We start from the raw sequence: 18660 nt of genomic DNA, 5'->3' as shown, positions 1-18660 counted from the left end.
CTCAGCTGATTGTCCTGTCTTTACCTTTAAGTATGTCCTCAGCTGATTGTCCTCTCTTTACCTTTAAGTATGTCCTCAGCTGATTGTCCTGTCTTTACCTTTATGTCCTCAACTGATTGTCCTGTCTTTACCTTTAAATATGTCCTCAGCTGATTGTCCTCTCTTTACCTTTAAGTATGTCCTCAGCTGATTGTCCTGTCTTTACCTTTATGTCCTCAACTGATTGTCCTGTCTTTACCTTTAAGTATGTCCTCAGCTGATTGTCCTGTCTTTACCTTTATGTCCTCAACTGATTGTCCTGTCTTTACCTTTAAGTATGTCCTCAGCTGATTGTCCTGTCTTTACCTTTAAGTATTCCTCGACTGATTGTCCTGTCTTTACCTTTAAGTATGTCCTCAGCTGATTGTCCTGTCTTTACCTTTATGTCCTCAGCTGATTGTCCAGTCTTTACCTTTAAGTATGTCCTCAGTTGATTGTCCTTTCTTTACCTTTATGTCCTCGACTGATTGTCCTGTCTTTACCTTTAAGTATGTCCTCAGCTGATTGTCCTGTCTTTACCTTTATGTCCTCAACTGATTGTCCTGTCTTTACCTTTAAGTATGTCCTCAGCTGATTGTCCTGTCTTTACCTTTATGTCCTCAGCTGATTGTCCTGTCTTTACCTTTATGTCCTCAGCTGATTGTCCTGTCTTTACCTTTAAGTATGTCCTCAGTTGATTGTCCTGTCTTTACCTTTAAGTATGTCCTCAACTGATTGTCCTGTCTTTACCTTTAAGTATGTCCTCAGCTGATTGTCCTGCTTGTTTTTCCGTATGTGCGATGCGATCATCATGACGATGGACAGGCCGTAGATGAAGATAACGGCGACGACGTAGTAGAGAGCACCCACGTCATCCTTGGTCTTGATGGAGTTGTCGATGTACCCGACCCACGAGCCGTTCGTCTCCTGGGACAGCCGGATCTGGACCAACCCGTGGACCTCCAGCGCGTTTCTGTCAACAGAAAATACAGGTCTCACACCAGGTCTGGCGAACAGGTGAAGTAGAGTAGGTCTGTTTATGCATGCGAGAATCGTGCACCGAGATGTTTTTAAGTCTAGATTCCAATGCTGGGTACTAGATAGAGCTGTGTGGTCTCAGCGATGCGATCAGTATTCTATACCTGACCACTAAAGTCAGTATTCGAAAGACGATAACCGCTAGCCTGGTTGTATTTCTTTAACTTACGATCGATTTTTGCTTTCATTAGTGGACATGACATCTGACCGTTGGCGACAGCGGTGAAGGCCAAGTAGACACAGGTGGGGTCAAGTGAGCGACAAATAGCTATATTTTAAAACTTCTAACTCATCCAGGCTGAACGTGATTTTTTGAACTAATTGGTACACATATTTGAACCTACGCCAATTGATTATCTTCTATCAGACTTATCTGGGTAGAGAGAAAGCAATGGAGTAGAATACCAGCTTTGGCAGCTTGTTCTCTGTGATATTAATTCATTTATTTACTAATTTCCCGTGATGTTTTTTTCTCTTATAAAACGCATGTTAAATCATGTTTAACTAACAAGCCGGAAGTAGCTTAAGGCTCAGGTAAGATCCCAAAACGTATTTCACCAGATCTAGTACTTTCACACCGAATAAAGAACTCCAAGTGACCCGGTGATGCAGCACGATACAGCAGGTGATGGAGGGTCACACATCTATTTGTGAGATGGTCAGTGTTTAATGACGTCACTTGTTATATTCTCGTCGTGACTGACCTCCATTGTGACAGTTCACAAAGACGTCCAGAAAATCGATCGTAGGTCAGTTATTTTTATACTCCACTAGCTAGTCTGCCTTTTACCGACATGCTTTCATCTCACCAGTTTACCTGTTACCCTAACATACCACTACCCACTCACTGAATTACCTTTTACCGTCTTACAACAATCTACTCACCAGTTTACCCGTTACCCCAGACACCACTATTACCATGTGTTTGTAGGTTTGATTCGCCCACCCAGTGTTTCTACCTGGCATTTCTTCGGGGGGGGGGGGGGCGGCGGGCGAAGAAAGTCAACCGCCCCCCCCCCCCCCGGAGAAAAAAGACTGGAAGAAACACTGCGCCCACCTACACTCAGCCTCCCTACTGTCACTTTACTATTTAAAGCTTCTGTTGCATAAGTTTTTAAGAATATGTTTTAATTACATCTCACCAGCTTCCAAACATTACAAGGAAACAATTTAATGACTGCCGCCCACGCTAGTAAACACCGAATACTAGAAGGAGAGAAAACAAACAAGGCGTGGAGTCACGCAAGAAACACAAATAGGTATCTATAAATAGTCACCTAATTTTTTTTTGTGTCTACGGTCACCACATTTTCCCATTTTATCCCCGTCCTCATCCAGTCTCCCCTTTCCAGTATATAGATCTAGAGCAGGGGTCTCCAATCTTTTCAGTCCGAGGGCCGCATTAACTATCAAATTTCAGTTCGGGGGCAAGTTAATTCCAAACATGTCTTTGATTTTTCTGGGCAAAGTTCCTCAGCTATCACCAACAAAAGTTTTTTCCGTGGACAAAAAGATCGCCGCGGGCCGGATGAGAGGACCTCATGGGCCTGATCTAGAGTAACATGAAATTCGAACAATACCCATGGTTGGGGGGGGGGGGGGGGTTGGCTCCGTAAAAGACCATCACGCTATACGGGCTATTTTGTTTTTACCTCTCTTTTCTGTCTTCACGAAAAAGCCAGTTCAGATGTCGTCACAAAAAAAAGCCAGTTCAGATGTCGTCACAAAAAAAGCCAGTTCAGGTGTCACAAAAAGCCAGTTCAGATATCGTTACAAAAAAAAAAAAAAGCCAGTTCAGATGTCGTCACAAAAAAAAGCCAGTTCAGATGTCGTCACAAAAAAGCCAGTTCAGATGTCGTCACAAAAAAGCCAGTTCAGATGTCGTAACAAATTTCTATTATTCCCAGTTTCCTTCATCTCCGAAGATCGCAATTCGAAATAAATGAACACCTTTTAAAATAATTTGTCATTGAGAAATAGACAATAAAAGGGACGTCACACTTTCGTAACGTGTCATTTCCGTGTCACGCTTCGTAACAAGAGTACACCCCCCCCCCACACACACCCACCAGGAGGTTGACGTCATATATGGACGACCCCCATTGATCACAAAACGGGATCCCCACAGCTTTGTATCTGTACTTGGGTGAGCTACTGACTGACATGTGAGCGGTGCACAGGGGTGCAGATAGGTGCACTGGGGTGCAGAGGACACGTGGGACATAACCCAGCTCTCCTTGGTGTCTGCTGTGTTGGACGGCCAGTATTGGTAGATAGTTACATAGATATGTGCACACATTATTGGACGGCCAGTATTGTAGATAGTTACATAGATATGTGCGCACATTATTGGACGGCCAGTATTGGTAGATAGATATGTGCACACATTATTGGACGGCCAGTATTGTAGATAGTTACATAGATATGTGCACACATTATTGGACGGCCAGTATTGGTAGATAGATATGTGCACACATTATTGGACGGCCGGTATTGTAGATAGTTACATAGATATGTGCACACATTATTGGACGGCCAGTATTGTAGATAGTTACATAGATATGTGCACACATTATTGGACGGCCAGTATTGTAGATAGTTACATAGATATGTGCACACATTATTGGACGGCCAGTATTGGTAGATAGATATGTGCACACATTATTGGACGGCCGGTATTGTAGATAGTTACATAGATATGTGCACACATTATTGGACGGCCAGTATTGGTAGATAGATATGTGCACACATTATTGGACGGCCAGTATTGTAGATAGTTACATAGATATGTGCACACATTATTAGACGGCCAGTATTGGTAGATAGATATGTGCACACATTATTGGACGGCCAGTATTGGTAGATAGATATGTGCACACATTATTGGACGGCCAGTATTGTAGATAGTTACATAGATATGTGCACACATTATTAGACGGCCAGTATTGGTAGATAGATATGTGCACACATTATTGGACGGCCGGTATTGTAGATAGTTACATAGATATGTGCACACATTATTGGACGGCCAGTATTGTAGATAGTTACATAGATATGTGCACACATTATTGGACGGCCAGTATTGTAGATAGTTACATAGATATGTGCACACATTATTGGACGGCCAGTATTGGTAGATAGATATGTGCACACATTATTGGACGGCCGGTATTGTAGATAGTTACATAGATATGTGCACACATTATTGGACGGCCAGTATTGGTAGATAGATATGTGCACACATTATTGGACGGCCAGTATTGTAGATAGTTACATAGATATGTGCACACATTATTAGACGGCCAGTATTGGTAGATAGATATGTGCACACATTATTGGACGGCCAGTATTGGTAGATAGATATGTGCACACATTATTGGACGGCCGGTATTGTAGATAGTTACATAGATATGTGCACACATTATTGGACGGCCAGTATTGTAGATAGTTACATAGATATGTGCACACATTATTGGACGGCCAGTATTGGTAGATAGATATGTGCACACATTATTGGACGGCCAGTATTGTAGATAGTTACATAGATATGTGCACACATTATTGGACGGCCAGTATTGGTAGATAGATATGTGCACACATTATTGGACGGCCGGTATTGTAGATAGTTACATAGATATGTGCACACATTATTGGACGGCCAGTATTGGTAGATAGATATGTGCACACATTATTGGACGGCCAGTATTGTAGATAGTTACATAGATATGTGCACACATTATTAGACGGCCAGTATTGGTAGATAGATATGTGCACACATTATTGGACGGCCGGTATTGTAGATAGTTACATAGATATGTGCACACATTATTGGACGGCCAGTATTGTAGATAGTTACATAGATATGTGCACACATTATTGGACGGCCAGTATTGGTAGATAGATATGTGCACACATTATTGGACGGCCAGTATTGGTAGATAGATATGTGCACACATTATTGGACGGCCAGTATTGTAGATAGTTACATAGATATGTGCACACATTATTGGACGGCCAGTATTGTAGATAGTTACATAGATATGTGCACACATTATTGGACGGCCAGTATTGTAGATAGTTACATAGATATGTGCACACATTATTGGACGGCCAGTATTGGTAGATAGATATGTGCACACATTATTGGACGGCCGGTATTGTAGATAGTTACATAGATATGTGCACACATTATTGGACGGCCAGTATTGGTAGATAGATATGTGCACACATTATTGGACGGCCGGTATTGTAGATAGTTACATAGATATGTGCACACATTATTGGACGGCCAGTATTGTAGATAGTTACATAGATATGTGCACACATTATTGGACGGCCAGTATTGGTAGATAGATATGTGCACACATTATTGGACGGCCGGTATTGTAGATAGTTACATAGATATGTGCACACATTATTGGACGGCCAGTATTGGTAGATAGATATGTGCACACATTATTGGACGGCCAGTATTGTAGATAGTTACATAGATATGTGCACACATTATTGGACGGCCAGTATTGTAGATAGTTACATAGATATGTGCACACATTATTGGACGGCCAGTATTGGTAGATAGATATGTACACACATTATTGGACGGCCGGTATTGTAGATAGTTACATAGATATGTGCACACATTATTGGACGGCCAGTATTGGTAGATAGATATGTGCACACATTATTGGACGGCCGGTATTGTAGATAGTTACATAGATATGTGCACACATTATTGGACGGCCAGTATTGTAGATAGTTACATAGATATGTGCACACATTATTGGACGGCCAGTATTGGTAGATAGATATGTGCACACATTATTGGACGGCCAGTATTGTAGATAGTTACATAGATATGTGCACACATTATTGGACGGCCAGTATTGTAGATAGTTACATAGATATGTGCACACATTATTGGACGGCCAGTATTGTAGATAGTTACATAGATATGTGCACACATTATTGGACGGCCAGTATTGGTAGATAGATATGTGCACACATTATTGGACGGCCGGTATTGTAGATAGTTACATAGATATGTGCACACATTATTGGACGGCCAGTATTGTAGATAGTTACATAGATATGTGCACACATTATTGGACGGCCAGTATTGGTAGATAGATATGTGCACACATTATTGGACGGCCGGTATTGTAGATAGTTACATAGATATGTGCACACATTATTGGACGGCCAGTATTGTAGATAGTTACATAGATATGTGCACACATTATTGGACGGCCAGTATTGGTAGATAGATATGTGCACACATTATTGGACGGCCGGTATTGTAGATAGTTACATAGATATGTGCACACATTATTGGACGGCCAGTATTGTAGATAGTTACATAGATATGTGCACACATTATTGGACGGCCAGTATTGGTAGATAGATATGTGCACACATTATTGGACGGCCAGTATTGTAGATAGTTACATAGATATGTGCACACATTATTGGACGGCCAGTATTGTAGATAGTTACATAGATATGTGCACACATTATTGGACGGCCAGTATTGGTAGATAGATATGTACACACATTATTGGACGGCCGTAGATAGTTACATAGATATGTGCACATATTATTGGACGGTCAGTATTGGTAGATATGTGCACATATTATTGGACGGTCAGTATTGGTAGATATGTGCGCACATTATTGGACGGCCAGTATTGGTAGATAGATATGTGCGCACATTATTGGACGGCCAATGTTTGTAGATATGTATTTATATTATTGGACGGCCAACGTATTAGATAAGAATATTCGCTTTTAGAAAGTTAATTTTTAAAAATGTGTACTTGCATTGTTAGACGGCCAACGTATTAGATCTGAACACACTCTCTTAGAATGTTAAGGTGTATAGATATGTACTTACTTTGTTAGACGGCCAACGTATTAGATCTGAACACACTCTCTTAGAATGTTAAGGTGTATAGATATGTACTTACTTTGTTAGACGGCCAACGTATTAGATCTGAACACACTCTTATAGAATGTTAAGGTGTATAGATATGTACTTACTTTGTTAGACGGCCAACGTATTAGATCTGAACACACTCTTATAGAATGTTAAGGTGTATAGATATGTACTTACATTGTTGGACGGCCAATGTTTACCATCGTCCACACACGCACTGTCAACAATTCTCCTGGGACGGCAGTCGTGGGACAAAGCGGTGACAAGTTTACCATTCTGACCCGCGCATAAGCCGGGCATTAGTGCTAGTAATGGGGTCTCACATTCATAAATGTCAAGGTTTTGTTTTTTTATTGCAGTCAAATAGTCCTACAGCCGCCTCCCATTTATATTAATTGTGAATGCGTTGGAATAATTAAAACAATTAATCGTTTAATGATTTTTTTCTCCTTAAATGTTTACCGAGCAAATGGTGCGACGTGTTTAAAAAAAAAAGCGATTAAAATGCAATTTCAGCGAAAATAAATGTCAGAGAATGTGCAGTGTTGGAGAGATTAGTCCGACCTGGCATGATGCGTTGAACATGTGGCCAGGTTTTTTTAAATATATGGCCAGATTTAATTGAATATCTGGCCACACGCATATTGTTGGGGGGGGGGGGGGAAGGCCAAACTTTTGCTTTTATGGCGTCTTATTCTGATTCCCCTACCCCACACCCCCTCCCTCCTAAATCGGGATGGATTAGGATAGAAGCTATCCTCACGAGATGTAAACTCATGCCTGAAACATCCATTAACCAGAACAAAACGCGAAACCCAAGTCCTAATTTTAAAACTTTCTTGGCCGAATTTTGAAGGATAATCTCAGAAATAATGCGTCAAATGTAATGCCCCCCCGCAATGCGGCTAATGGTTTGTAAAGAGAGGAAAGGAAAGTTACAGTTTTTAAATGTCGAATCTGTCTTTAAAATATTTTTTTCTCTTGTTGTGAGCCGTGATCGTGCATAAAAAATGTTTTATTTTTAACTTTGAAACAATCTAAAACAAAATGAAGCCCGGACCAGTGTGTGTGCTTGCGTGCTTTGACAATCGCAGATGAAATGAGGGAATTTTTTTTTTATAAGAAGGTGATCAATAGCTAAACGTGAACACAGAGGGGCTGACTGGCCCGGGGGTGGGGCACAGAGGTTGACTGACCACGGGGGTAGGGCGGCTTCTCATGATGCGGTCGTATCGTGATTTTCGTGGACGGGGATGGGAAATTAAATAACGTTATCTTTTCTTACAGGCTATTTGATCAAGAAGTATTGAATCATGGATGTTGGCTAGAGACCGAGGTTACTAACTTGAAAGTCTCGAGTTCGGTTCGAGGGGACTAGTCAGTAGGATGCGCCTGAGCACACTCAGTTTTGCTGAGTACCTGACTGTAGTTTGGGAGAAGAAGGTGAATGGGGTTATGCATGATGCTGAAAATACAATTATTTCCTATTCCGAAATCTCCAAAAGCAGAGTAACTCTACTTCATCTTCCCATCGTAGGAGTAGTTAAACTAGTTTAATCAGCCACAATCACTTTTCCGCTCGCGCGTTCATTGTATTACAGGTGTACGTCAAATATTTGTAGACAAATTTGTAAAAATCACTGCGGGATTTTAAAAACTCTATTTCCTCAAAAGATTTTAGTACTTCCTGCTTTGGTAAAATAAGTTAAAACTTCGCCTACTATGTACGGCCTTGAAACATCTGACTTCGTGCAACTGGGATTTAATATTCTGCTTTAGAAACTAGGTGTAAACATTCTGTCTTCGACACTAAAACTCAGAATCTTATCTAATTTCACGGCTTGAAGCTGATGTTCGTGTTGTCTATTTTACCGATGTCCCTACACTAACATTATTTTGAGGCCACTTGTGTAAAAACACAAACAAAAATCTCAAGGAAAAGGATAATAAAATTATGGCGATTGTTAACCCTTTCGTTGTGGCAATCACGAAATCATCGTCATTAATTTTTTTAAGCCCGCCGTCCCCTCCACCGAAAGCAATTATTTCACTTTTCTTATCGCTTGTGACGTGATGTTCAGCCCTCACAATGTCGTCTGCTGATGCCCCAAACTTCTGGAACTGTCATGTGACATCTCCCTGACATTTCCTCAGGTCACATACACAGTGTTACCATGGTTACATACCCAACAATTCTCATCACAAATTGCGGTTAAAGTTCCTCCGCTCCTCTCGAAACCAGTGTTTCTTCCAGACTTTTTTCATCCGGTAAGGGGGGGGGGGGGGGTTGGAAGTACTTGATATTTTCGGGTGGGGGGCGGTCTACATTTTTCGGGGAGGGGGGGCGGACACTGGTAAAAGTATATGTTTCATATATAAATTCCATCTCGAAGAGATGCCTGGAAGAAACTCTGCTCGAAACTTATGTAACAGTAAAATAAGTTAGAACGACATGATGCTTGGTTCTTTTAAAACTTCGTGGAGAAAAAATTCATTCGTTGACTTCGCTTTGTATTAAACAGGGAGACAAAAATCTGGTTGTAAACGTTTGTAGCAAAAATGTTTTGCGGATGCTGTAAAACTTGTGAGGGTTACACAACAGGTTATTGTTTAGGTTTAGCGTGTGTCTGTGTACGTGTAAGTGTGTTTGTGTGTGTGTGTGCTTGTGTGTGTGTCTTTGTGTGTGTGTGTGTGTGTGTGTGTGCGTGCGTGCGTGCGTGCGTGCGTGCGTGGGTGGGTGGGTGCGTGCGTGTGTGTTTTTTTATGTTATCACTTCCTATACCCTGCAACTGTCAAGATATCACAAGCAAATCACAGTAACCAAAAAAAAATTTTTTTTAAATTGCAGAGTAACTTATGATTTTATTTTTTTATCAGCGACTGCCAGACATTAAAATTAAACGTCCTAAACCCAATCGACACCTGACCTTTGATCCCCCAACTTGTGCCGGCGTTGTATTTCGATAACACAACAAATGCCAGAGCGCTATTCCCTGCAAACATTTGTGAGTTATCGGTGAATCAAACTTCTTGATAACATTTGACCTTTCAAAAAAGCGGATACGGCTTTGTTCGCCGTAATATCTAAGGCTGGCATTTGGAGAAATCATTGCAGTGTTAAATAAAATTGTATTCTTAAAGGTTTTTAAGAATCAACAAAAAAAATGTAATCGATATCGATGTAAAAGTTTCTATGTAATTATTACTTTTAAGAACTGTTTCCTCGCCGAATCACATCAAACAAGCGGTGTCATGTATGAAAAGTACGTGGTTTAAATATATGGTCAGCGAGTAATTAAAAAAAACGCTTTTCAGTTGTTGTTTTTTTCTTTTTAATCTAAAATTATAAGTTGACTTGATCATTATCGTGCATTTGTTTAACAGGCTTTATCATCAATAGTGAGTTGTAAAGATGAACATGAGGTAAGTGTATCTTGTAAAATTTTAAATAAGTAGTACATTACCAGGAGCTATGATCGGAATAACTTTGTCTCTCCACATATAATTCCTTTACCATCCCCTGCTGCGATTTGATAAACTGTGATTTATAGACCAATCTACCCCACCCTGCTTATTCCGTCGTTGTGTCTCCCCCCCCCCCCTTTACCCCCACCCCCACCCCCCCACCCCCCCACCCCAAACCAATCTCTACGTGCCGGTCACCATCTTCTTGTTATCTATCTGTTGAAAAAAAAAACCTGGTAGAGATTCCGGATAAAAAAAAAAGGAGGCAGAGATTCCGGATAAAGGAAAGCACAGCTGATGACTACTAGGTCAAGTACGCCCAAAATCTCAGCATAGTGTTAGAGAATCTGATTGGTTAAAACGTTACCATGGCGACGCCCGATTAGTTGGCGCTGCAGGTGGTTGAAAGAGTGGTCTATTTGAAGATTTGGTTTAAAAAAAATAAAACAATAAAGTGGATCATTGATTTCCATTTTCTGACGATGGCAACACTTAAAGATGTTTTTTTACGTTTTCGAAAAAAATGGCGCCATCTTGCTTCAGTCCATTTCCTGTTTACGTGTGATCGTCTGATATTTTTCAAGTATTCAAACGACGAGAAAGGTTTGTGTCTACTCTAAGATTAAAAAAAATTATATGAGTATTTTAGAAGTTAAATTTTTCCCTAGCAAATAAATCGATTTTTATTAAAAGGTATACTTAAATCCACTTTTGTTTAATTTTAAGATATTTTCTACAAAGCGTTCCGAAATTTATTTTTTTAAAAAGCCTAACTACATTTTATTTCAAAAGGCCATCTCTGTAACCAGGGTCTAGATAAGCCAAAGCTAATCCCCTTGCATGAAAAATATTTCGGGCTCCAGTGACAAATTTAGTGCAAGAAAAAAAAAGTTTATGCCCCCCCCCCCTAATAGGAGGCGAATAATCTATTAGATTATCTTTTTTTGTGCTGCCCCCTCTCCTTACCTTCCCCCACACTCCCTTGGCTTGACTACCCCTACCTCCCGTGATGTAACTACTCCCCCCCCCCCACCCGTGGTGTGGCTGCTCCCCCCCACCCTCCTGTGGTGTCTACCCCCTCACACCCTCCCGTGTTGTGCGTATTTCCCCCCCCCCCCCACCACACACACACTCCCGTGGAGTGACTATTCCACCGTCCCACCCTCCCGTTATGTGACTACTCCAGTCAACTTTTCACGTACCGTACTATAACAAGCATCGATGATTTACATACCTACCTGTGATCAACACGGCCTCTATCTTGGGCGCTAATCAAAGGTAGAGGTGACAAGTTTACAGTTTACAGATAGCATCGTATAGAGAGCGTTAGTTTTAACTGACGGATGGAGAGAGTTAATTTTAACTGACGGATGAAGAGCGTTAGTTTTAACTGACGGATGGAGAGTGTTAGTTTTAACTGACGGATGAAGAGCGTTAGTTTTAACTGACGGATGAAGAGCGTTAGTTTTTAACTGACGGATGGAGAGAGTTAGTTTTAACTGACGGATGGAGAGCGTTAGTTTTAACTGACGGATGGAGAGAGTTAGTTTTAACTGACGGATGAAGAGCGTTAGTTTTAACTGACGGATGGAGAGTGTTAGTTTTAACTGACGGATGAAGAGCGTTAGTTTTAACTGACGGATGAAGAGCGTTAGTTTTTAACTGACGGATGGAGAGAGTTAGTTTTAACTGACGGATGAAGAGTGTTAGTTTGTAACCGACGGATGGAGAGCTTTAGTTTGTAACTGACGGATGAAGAGCGTTAGTTTTTAACTGACGGATGAAGAGCGTTAGTTTGTAACTGACAGATGAAGAGCGTTCGTTTGTAACTGATCGAGTAAAGATATCTGTCAGGTCACTGATCGGTGTGTGCTGTGTTTGTTAAACATTAATCACTCAACTTAAAGAGAGCTGCTCAAAACAGAGTCCAGTGGAGAAGTGTAGTAGCAGCTATTTGCTCCTCAGGGGCGTCAAAGAAATAAGTCAAGTCTGTCAATATCACTAGCTATCGGTAACATCGCGAAAAAAAAAGACTGTTTATATACACAATCCAACTAGTTACTCAGTTACTGTTATTACTGTTGAACAAAAATTACCAGATGCTATCAACAAAATATACAACTACTGTCAACAAAACGATTCGTAACTGTTTAGTTATTTGATACCCGACTACACATTTCTGCACCGGCTCTTTCATCAACACGTGCCGGCTAAACTACCGGCTTCTTGTTCAGCACTAACCGGCCAGATGAGCGTCTCTATAATGAATGAAATACGAGGTCGAAAATCGATATCAAGTGTTTTGTTTCTGACGTCTATGGAGGCTTGTGATGCTAACGAGACGTAGACTTTTTACACGAACAATGTTACATGAACGTAAAATACGAGGTTTTAAAGCATTGAACAATAGATTGGTTTCTTGAACATTTGACTGAATCTAGTTTGAAGTCGGAGACTCGGTACAGAAAGTTAAAGTTTTAGATTCGAGAAATGATTGTTATAAATGTGTTTTGTTATTCTACCTAATTTCGAGATAAACATAACGCGAGGTAACTAGTTTACGGCGAGGGAGTTATGAAGGCGATCTGAAAATATGTACACAACAATCTGACCACAATCTGAAAATATGTACACAACAATCTGACCACAATCTGAAAATGTGTACACAACAATCTGACCACAATCTGAAAATGAGTATATAACAATCTGAAAATGTGTATACAACAATCTGACCACAATTTGAAAATGTGTATATAACAATCTGAAAATGTGTATACAACAATCTGACCACACTTTTTGAAAATGTGTATACAACAATCTGACCACAATCTGAAAATGTGTATATAACAATGTTTAAAAAAACCAAAAAGGTTTACATAACAATCTGAAAATGTGTACACCAACAGAAAGCTGAAACTGAAAAAGGGGGGGGGGAGGATTTGTTTACAGTACAATTTTCAGCTGTTAAAATGATGTTATGATCAACAAATCATTGACCCCCCCCCCCCCCAGCTCCCCCACCCCCACCCCCCCCAAAAAGTTGTTGTATAATTATTTCACTCACATACAACGCACACAAAAACGTACTACATATTGTTTTTTTTGATTATACTCTCATAAATATATGCACGAGTGGTGATTTGTTGTTTTCTATTTCACACCAGTAACAAAAAAAGTGCCAATTTTTATTTTATCTCCTCAACTAGTTTTAAAAAAAATAAATCTAGAGAGAGAGAAAGAGAGAGAGAGAGAGGGAGAGAGAGAGAGAGGGGGGAAACAAGAGGAAAAGTCAAGTTGGCAATGACGTAACAAAATTACGTCTACATAAAACAGACATTTATTTTTAGCTGCCATGTAAAAGGGCGGCTCTAAGCTCAACGAAATCGCTGGCAAAAAGCAGGATTAGCGTAATCTAGCAGGATTAGCGTGGACCATGTTTATTTTTACATTGATGTTGTTCAAGCAGATCTTTTAATCCTGGCAAGAAATTAACAGAGCCTTTGAAAGGGGGGAAAAGCGCAAAGTGAAAGTAGAATGACGTAATGTGTACTAAAAGAACATCTGAGTAAATTGAGAAGGCCGACAGTTCTCCGTTAACATCATCGATCTTTAACTTTAAAAAGTTGGTAATTCTTTCTGAATACTTTTGTTATGGGAGGGTGTGGTTCAAACAATGACAATATATATATATATATATCAGTGGTTCTTAATGTTCGATCAAACCAGGGGTTCGTCTGCTTTACGATCTGAAATTGTCAGTGCGGACGATACAACTTTTAAGAAGGGTTCGGTGAATGCGCAAATAAAATTATAATTGGTGGGGTTTGGTACCTCCAAAAAGGTTAAGAATCCCTGTATATTTTATATATATATATATATATATATATATATATATATATATATATATATATATATATATATATATATATATATATATATATATATATATATATATATATATATACATATATTGGAACCCCCAGGGAAAGCGGAAGAGAGGGCGCCCAAGATAGACCTGGAGGCGGAGTCTTCTTGAAGAACTGAAGCCAACAGGGATGTCTTGGGAGATGTCAAAATTAATAGCCGAGGATAGGAAGAAATGGAAGGAAATGGTGGAGGCCCTATGCTCCATAAGGAGCAAAGAGGACTAAGTCAAGTCAAGTCATATGTATATATATATATATATATATATATATATATATATATATATATATATATATATATATATATATATATATATATATATATATATATATATATTCTATTAGGATTTTTAAAACATGACAGTGCGGTTTTTTGCGACAACTACCAGTTGTGTAACGAGCGTATTATTGACAATAACTGTACCTTACCATGAGACATCTGTTTCTTTGTGTATACATTGAACTTATAAGAGTTGGTTTATGTGACAACAGCTGTCCTACACACGTACACCCACAACATACCCCGTCCTCGTCACACAACATCACCATATCACATCACAACACCAAACACATACATCAACAACACCACTAATTCATCATACAATATCACCACACTACAACACAAGAACCACATACACCAACTACACCATTTCCTCACATCACCACCACACAACAACACCAGAAACATATACACCAATACTTTATCACTTCACAACAATACCACTTCATCAACATACCAGACACTAGAAACACATAAACCAACACCAACACTTTCTCACCTCATAACATCACCACAACACCCGAAACAGATACACCAATACTTTATCACTTCACAACATCACCACTTCATCACCATACCACAACACCACAAACACACCAACATTTTCTCACCACACAGCGCGCCTTTCTAGCCACGCCACATCACCAAAATGACAACCCCTCCCCCCAGTTGCAGATAGAAATCCATCACTTGCCGATGTCTCCCACGATCAATGAGGGACCTCACAGGCTCACGTTTCAACAATTCGCCAGTTACAATAAATATTTTTTGTTAGTAAATCAAAGAAACAAACAACAGACATTTGAGAATGGTACACAGTCAGGCAGACATTGCGAATGACACACAATGGCAGACATTTGAGACAGACTTACGATAACACACATTTGAGACAGACTTACGACGACAGACATTTGAGACAGACTTACGATAACACACATTTGAGACAGACTTACGATAACACACATTTGAGACAGACTTACGACGACAGACATTTGAGACAGACTTACGATGGCAGACATTTGAGACAGACTTACGATGGCAGACATTTTAGACAGACTTACGATGACAGACATTTGAGACAGACTTACGATGGCAGACATTTGAGACAGACTTACAATCGCAGACATTTGAGACAGACTTACGATGGCAGACATTTGAGACAGACTTACGATGGCAGACATTTGAGACAGGCTTACGATGGCAGACATTTGAGACAGGCTTACAATGGCAGACAAAAGAGACAGACTTACAATGGCAGAAATTTAAGACAGACTTACGATGGCAGATGTTTGAGACAGACTTACGACGACAGACATTTGAGACAGACTTACGATGAGCCAAGCTCTGACTTGAGGTAAGATTTCTGTCATTCGAGTCGACTCATGACGTGTCTAGAGTAATCTGAGTCGTTTGATTGGCTATCTGTCAGGTACAATGACGTCATCAGAATATCAGCTTGTGGAACCCATCGCTTGCTCAATGAAATGCGCACAATTTACAACATGGAATTTGAATATCAAGTCTTTTTATTTGAAAAAGCATACTTTGTAGCTAACAATGTCAATAATATGAACTTTGTTTATACTGATGTGTTGATACTTTTGTGTGTTTACATTGTTGTTTTTCTATAGATCATTAGATGTTTGATTTTAATGATCTTTTTGAATAAGTTGATTTTTTTTAGGTATGATCGTTGTTGTAACTTTTATTCAGTTGTTGTTTAGTTGTGATGTTATTCTTGTTTATCTGTTTTGTTGTTGAGTTGTGTTTGACCCAACCGTGCAGTCCGCTATGGAAATCGCTCACCATGTACGCGGTTGAAATTACTCCCCTTGCGTTTATCCATTGACAAACAATTAAATAGTCGATTACAGTTTTTACCAGGATTCGAATTCGAAACAAAATGTTCGTGTAAAATCCACTACGGTAACACTTGTATCGCGCTATAGGCTATAGTAATGAAGGATCTTTTCCAAAGTGTGACAAATAAAACATTTTTTCTAAATTACACAAATACAAAAAAATAATAAAATGGTGATACGTGATCGTTAATATACGACTAAAGTAACATAGACTATCTTTACCCACTCGCTACCCTATAATATTATGTAACATTTACGCAAAGAATGTCCGCACATTTTATTTTCATCACCATTCCCGTGGACGCTAAAAATGGTCACCAAAATACAGTGAAAAAAAATCTCTTAAATTATCTTTTTTAAAACTTAACCGATTTCAATTTAAAAGAGAAAATCGGTGAGCCGATTGTAACAATTTATTATTTCAACGATTTTGAACAGAAAAAAAATTTGCATTAAAAATATTGAAGAAAATTAAAGCGGCGTTGTGTGTCTTTGTTGTATGCTGTCAACTCAATAACCGTTAAAAACAGAGTTTCCTCCGTGCATCTCTTCGGGGGGGGGGGGGGGGGGGGGGGGGGGGGAGGTGCCTCGTCGTCCCCCTCCACCCCCCCAACCGACGTCGTCCCCCCTCGGAAATTTAAAGTGCCCCCCCCCCCGGGGGAAATAAGTCTGGAAGAAACACTGCTTATAAAACATAGCATGATGATGAACCGCCGTCAAGTTACATAACCTGTGCACTGTTCCTAATCAATACTTCTAGGTTTACAACGTCATGAATCATAACCTTTAAAAAATGTTTGATTTTTTTAAAAATTATGTATTTGTAGAGTTCGTTTTTTCAGATGAAATTCATTGGTCGACTCCGACTGATGTGTTTAATTTTCTTTCGAATTGTCAATACTCCTGTAACGGATATTGTTTTAAACTTTAGTTTGTCCTACATCTGACGCAACATCCGGTGTCTTGCTATTGACCAGGCATTTCGCCCACCAGCCAACACGTTGGATCGAAACCCTCGGTGGCGAACTCAGCTTCGATTGTTGAAAATTGTTCTCGAAATTTTAGGTCATTGATATCACGATAAGGGAAGCAACCTGTTTGTGTTACTACAGGCGCCACAAGGGTGGTGTTAAAACACTGAGCTCTTTATACATGTTTATATATACAAATATATATATATATATATATATATATATATATATATATATATATATATATATATATATAAATATATATATATATATATATATATATATATCTATATATATAAAGCAAAGTTGTCGGGTGCCCGATAGGGCACTTCCCGGCGCCGCAGGCGCGTCAAATTTGGCACGATGGTGCTTTAGGGCGATAGAACACGAGGGCCGGTGACGGTTGGCCGAAAAGTCTACGGAGAGGGGGTCAAAACTGACCTCGACTGACCGGCGCCTTATATGGGCTATATTACGAAAAAAAAATTCCTCCGACGACCCCCCTTGAAATTTTGTGAGGTGGTAGGAGAACACCTTGGGGTGTCACAAAAAACTCGGCATATCTGGGAAAACTTCGTAAAGGGGTCAAAACTGACCAGTTGTATTTCCCTATATAATCTTTGTATTTTATGGGAAAAACAGAGGGTCATTTCAACGCAGACTTTAGGATACTTAAGCTCAGTATATCTGGCTAATTTTTTGCATGCTCCTAGGTCAATGGCTTGACCTTTAGGGAAAACTGTCGGTTACACTCAAAGCCCTCGACGAGGGCTAAAAAGTGACCGCGAGTGAAATTCTCTTTATATGAGCTCTATTACGAAAAAAAATTTCCTCCGACGACCCCCCTTGAAATTTTTTGAGGTGGTAGGAGAACACCTTGGGGTGTCACAAAAAACTCGGCATATCTGGGAAAACTTCGTAAAGGGGTCAAAACTGACCAGTTGTATTTCCCTATATAATCTTTGTATTTTATGGGAAAAACAGAGGGTCATTTCAACGCAGACTTTAGGATACTTAAGCTCAGTATATCTGGCTAATTTTTTGCATGCTCCTAGGTCAATGGCTTGACCTTTAGGGAAAACTGTCGGTTACACTTAAAGCCCTCGACGAGGGCTAAAAAGTGACCGCGAGTGAAATTCTCTTTATATGAGCTCTATTACGAAAAAAAATT

At 39.8% G+C, this 18660-nt stretch overlaps 1 protein-coding gene across 3 annotated transcripts in view; it reads right to left on the bottom strand.

The window, feature by feature from the left end:
* The window catches only part of LOC131953042 (uncharacterized), a 57969-nt gene that overhangs the window by 4344 nt on the left and 34965 nt on the right, over nucleotides 1–18660 (bottom strand). For 2 of the 3 annotated variants that reach the window (XM_059316027.1, XM_059316030.1), the window contains one exon: nucleotides 769–991. In XM_059316027.1, the coding sequence (XP_059172010.1) occupies nucleotides 769–991 (223 nt within the window). Of the gene's footprint in view, nucleotides 1–768; nucleotides 992–7165; nucleotides 7243–18660 lie in introns of those variants that run through there. The other variant, XM_059316029.1, reaches the window with a different exon arrangement.

This window comes from Physella acuta, unplaced genomic scaffold (genome assembly GCF_028476545.2).
Source record: "Physella acuta isolate Inbredline_101_S28 unplaced genomic scaffold, ASM2847654v3 ptg000902l, whole genome shotgun sequence".
Lineage (NCBI taxonomy): Eukaryota > Metazoa > Mollusca > Gastropoda > Physidae > Physella > Physella acuta.
Note: the sequence above shows the minus strand (reverse complement) of the source record. Positions and strands in the feature narration are given on the sequence as shown.